This window comes from Opisthorchis viverrini (genome assembly GCF_000715545.1).
Source record: "Opisthorchis viverrini unplaced genomic scaffold opera_v5_241, whole genome shotgun sequence".
In the NCBI taxonomy this organism is placed as follows: domain Eukaryota; kingdom Metazoa; phylum Platyhelminthes; class Trematoda; order Opisthorchiida; family Opisthorchiidae; genus Opisthorchis; species Opisthorchis viverrini.
This window is the reverse complement of record NW_008751893.1, coordinates 542,873-545,409: the sequence shown is the minus strand read 5'-3', so window position 1 is coordinate 545,409 and position 2,537 is coordinate 542,873. Positions and strand designations below refer to the sequence as shown.

General features: G+C 46.2%; 1 protein-coding gene across 1 annotated transcript in view; it reads right to left on the bottom strand.

The window, feature by feature from the left end:
• Positions 1-1,864, bottom strand: part of T265_08785 (hypothetical protein) — a gene marked incomplete at both ends in the record, with an annotated part of 19,417 nt that extends 17,553 nt beyond the window's left edge. Inside the window, 4 exons of the mRNA XM_009174685.1 lie at positions 1,074-1,376; positions 1,447-1,563; positions 1,594-1,737; positions 1,773-1,864. Coding sequence (XP_009172949.1) covers positions 1,074-1,376; positions 1,447-1,563; positions 1,594-1,737; positions 1,773-1,864 — 656 coding nt within the window. The remainder of the gene's footprint in view (positions 1-1,073; positions 1,377-1,446; positions 1,564-1,593; positions 1,738-1,772) is intronic.
• Between the last annotated feature and the right edge of the window lie 673 nt (positions 1,865-2,537).

Sequence of the window (2,537 nt, the reverse complement as noted above, 5' to 3'; positions counted from 1 at the left end):
GATGTCAGTGGCGTTCTTGTTGTCAGTTTCTATCCAGATTGCCTGAGTGAATGTCTGGAGGTGTAGGTACCTCGGAATGATTGTGTTAAGCTAGCACAAAGTCCCTTCCCCGTCCACCTTTATTGTTTTCTTTACAATAAGGCTTTCAAATAAGTCATGGTTGTACGGCAGTGAAGCATTGGTGTTGAAAACTGATGCCATGCTGTCGATGATGATGAACCTAGTAGACGAGTCCTTGAAGATACCAAGTACACATTAGATGCACTTTGATGAATCGGCAAGTCGCAACGGGTTTGAACAGGGGCAAAGCGGTCTTCATGGAAGCCCGCCGGCCGTCACGTACAACAGAAAACAACCTTCAAGGGGACTGATAGTCCCAAACAACAACGGCAATCATGAAGCCTATAAAACGTTTGTAAAATCGTAATTCACTCAAACTCAGCGGCGCAGTGTCGCGACCAGTTTACATCCGATCAGTTAGTCTTATGCGGAAATGGGGGTTGTATTAATAGTGTCTAGGGTGAGCAACTTGTCATCGCGGACGAGGTAGCGTTAGAGTAGCCATTTTGTTATCCAAGGATGAAAAACGGAGATTTGTACTGTATACTTCTGAGCTCATGCGACGGGATTGAAAATTTTCAATTCGGATGGGTATGCACTTTGAGTCACTTAGACACTTATGCTAATAGCCGATCCACGAGGTGTTGTATGATCACCGTCCAATTGGAAAAATCTAACACGGTGCTGAAGTGCCCACCTACTGACCGAAGACATCAGGTTACCAAGAGTAGAGATATGTAAAGGTATATGACAATCTATTATCAGGAATAATCGCTTGAAGTTAAATTTGTATCAATGATGATGATGAAGGTAGGTGCCTGGGAAAATGAGCTGAAAGCTTCGGAAGCGGAACATATTTCGCGCCCCCTTATTCCGCATCAACCACAGGGGATTACAACCCCAAACGCCAAAAACGATAATTCATGAGGCGAGGCAATTTGAGAGAACGGTATGTTTGTACGGATGACTTCTGACCATAAATTCACCCAAGTAAAATAATCTATCGCACTTACTTTCGAGGAATGCTACCCCTCGGTAGCTCAGCTTGCGTTTCTTGAACCCTGACCTTTTGGAAATCAACAAATTTCGATTCGTTTGTAAGTAGTTCGAACTTCACGCGATTGGCACACTGAGGATTGAAGCACACGGAGGGCTGCGTGTATTTAAATGGTTGCTCGATGCCACACATGACAACTCTGCATTCCATGCAACGAAAAGTACCGAGGAGAAGCTCCGGATGCACGGGGTGGGATCGAACCACCTGAGCCCGAATTTTGATCAGGCGCCTGATCTGTGCAGCAGTGAGTTCACGCACTCTATGGAGTCCAGGGAGATCACCAAACGCCACGTAAAATAAAAGTTCGCCCGGCACAGAAACCTACCTACCTATGGAGTCCAGGGAGATCAGCAAACGCCACGTAGAAGTCTCTTCCGGAATTCTGGGTATCCGGAACATGGTTGTTGACGAAATTTTTCGTGGCAAGGCACAGCTCGGGATATAACCTGGAAATGATATTTGACAGATCACCTCACCTGTAGTATTCATCTTGAATCAAGCCGGACAACTTTGAATCAGCCATTATGATGTCTGTGAAGTCAACAACCAGCGTGGTCTTCTCAAGCTGCTTCAATTCTTTTGCTCGCTCCACATATTTCAATAAATCACCTTCTTTAAAACTTTGAAAGTCGGTAACTAGAGGCAGCAACTATACCTGTCTAGGAAATTTTGAAACAAACGTTGGCACTCCTCCGCCACAACATCAACCACCCTGACTGTGCGAACTTCAGCCTGAGCCACATCCATCTCTCATCAAATTCGCAACACCCGGGACACCAATTAGGCACGCATTTAGATGCGTTTAAACAGCTAAAGGTCAGTGCTAAGATTTAGATTCAGATGGGCCTAGAAAGCACGGTCGATGTCCGGAGACCTTCCAAATCCCTGTCCTGGAAGCAAACTGCCACCAGGGTGCGACAGCCAAGAAATCAGTCAGCTAGAATGCGCCACGGATCCACGGATTGATGCAGAGGGTCGAGGCTTTCGCCCAAATTTCCCGGGTCGGTTTTCTTGTCGTTCTGCGGCTGTCGCTAACCTGTAAGGCATAAGTGGAATAAAAGGTGTAGCACTGCTCTTTAACTTCTCGGCGCGGGGCAGTATGCTAGCCAGCGCGAGGACTCGCATAAATAAATGTCCAATAGTCCTTTGAATTGGGTTCTGGAAGGAACGCAGGCGACTATCGTAGTGTAGTATACGGTGTCTGTCAGTTTGATTGATTTATATGTAAGTATTGGTGATGTACAACCTTGCTTACTGGGCTTCGGCTCACAAGCTTAGTTTCTGTTTTCCATCCACAGAAATTGTCGTGAACACCTGCCTTCGGAGAATCCCTGTCCCCTGGTGCTTCCACAGCGTGCATATTACAGTAGGAAGATCATTCCATGGAGCCACTACCCGAAATGAGAAGAAATTTCACCCA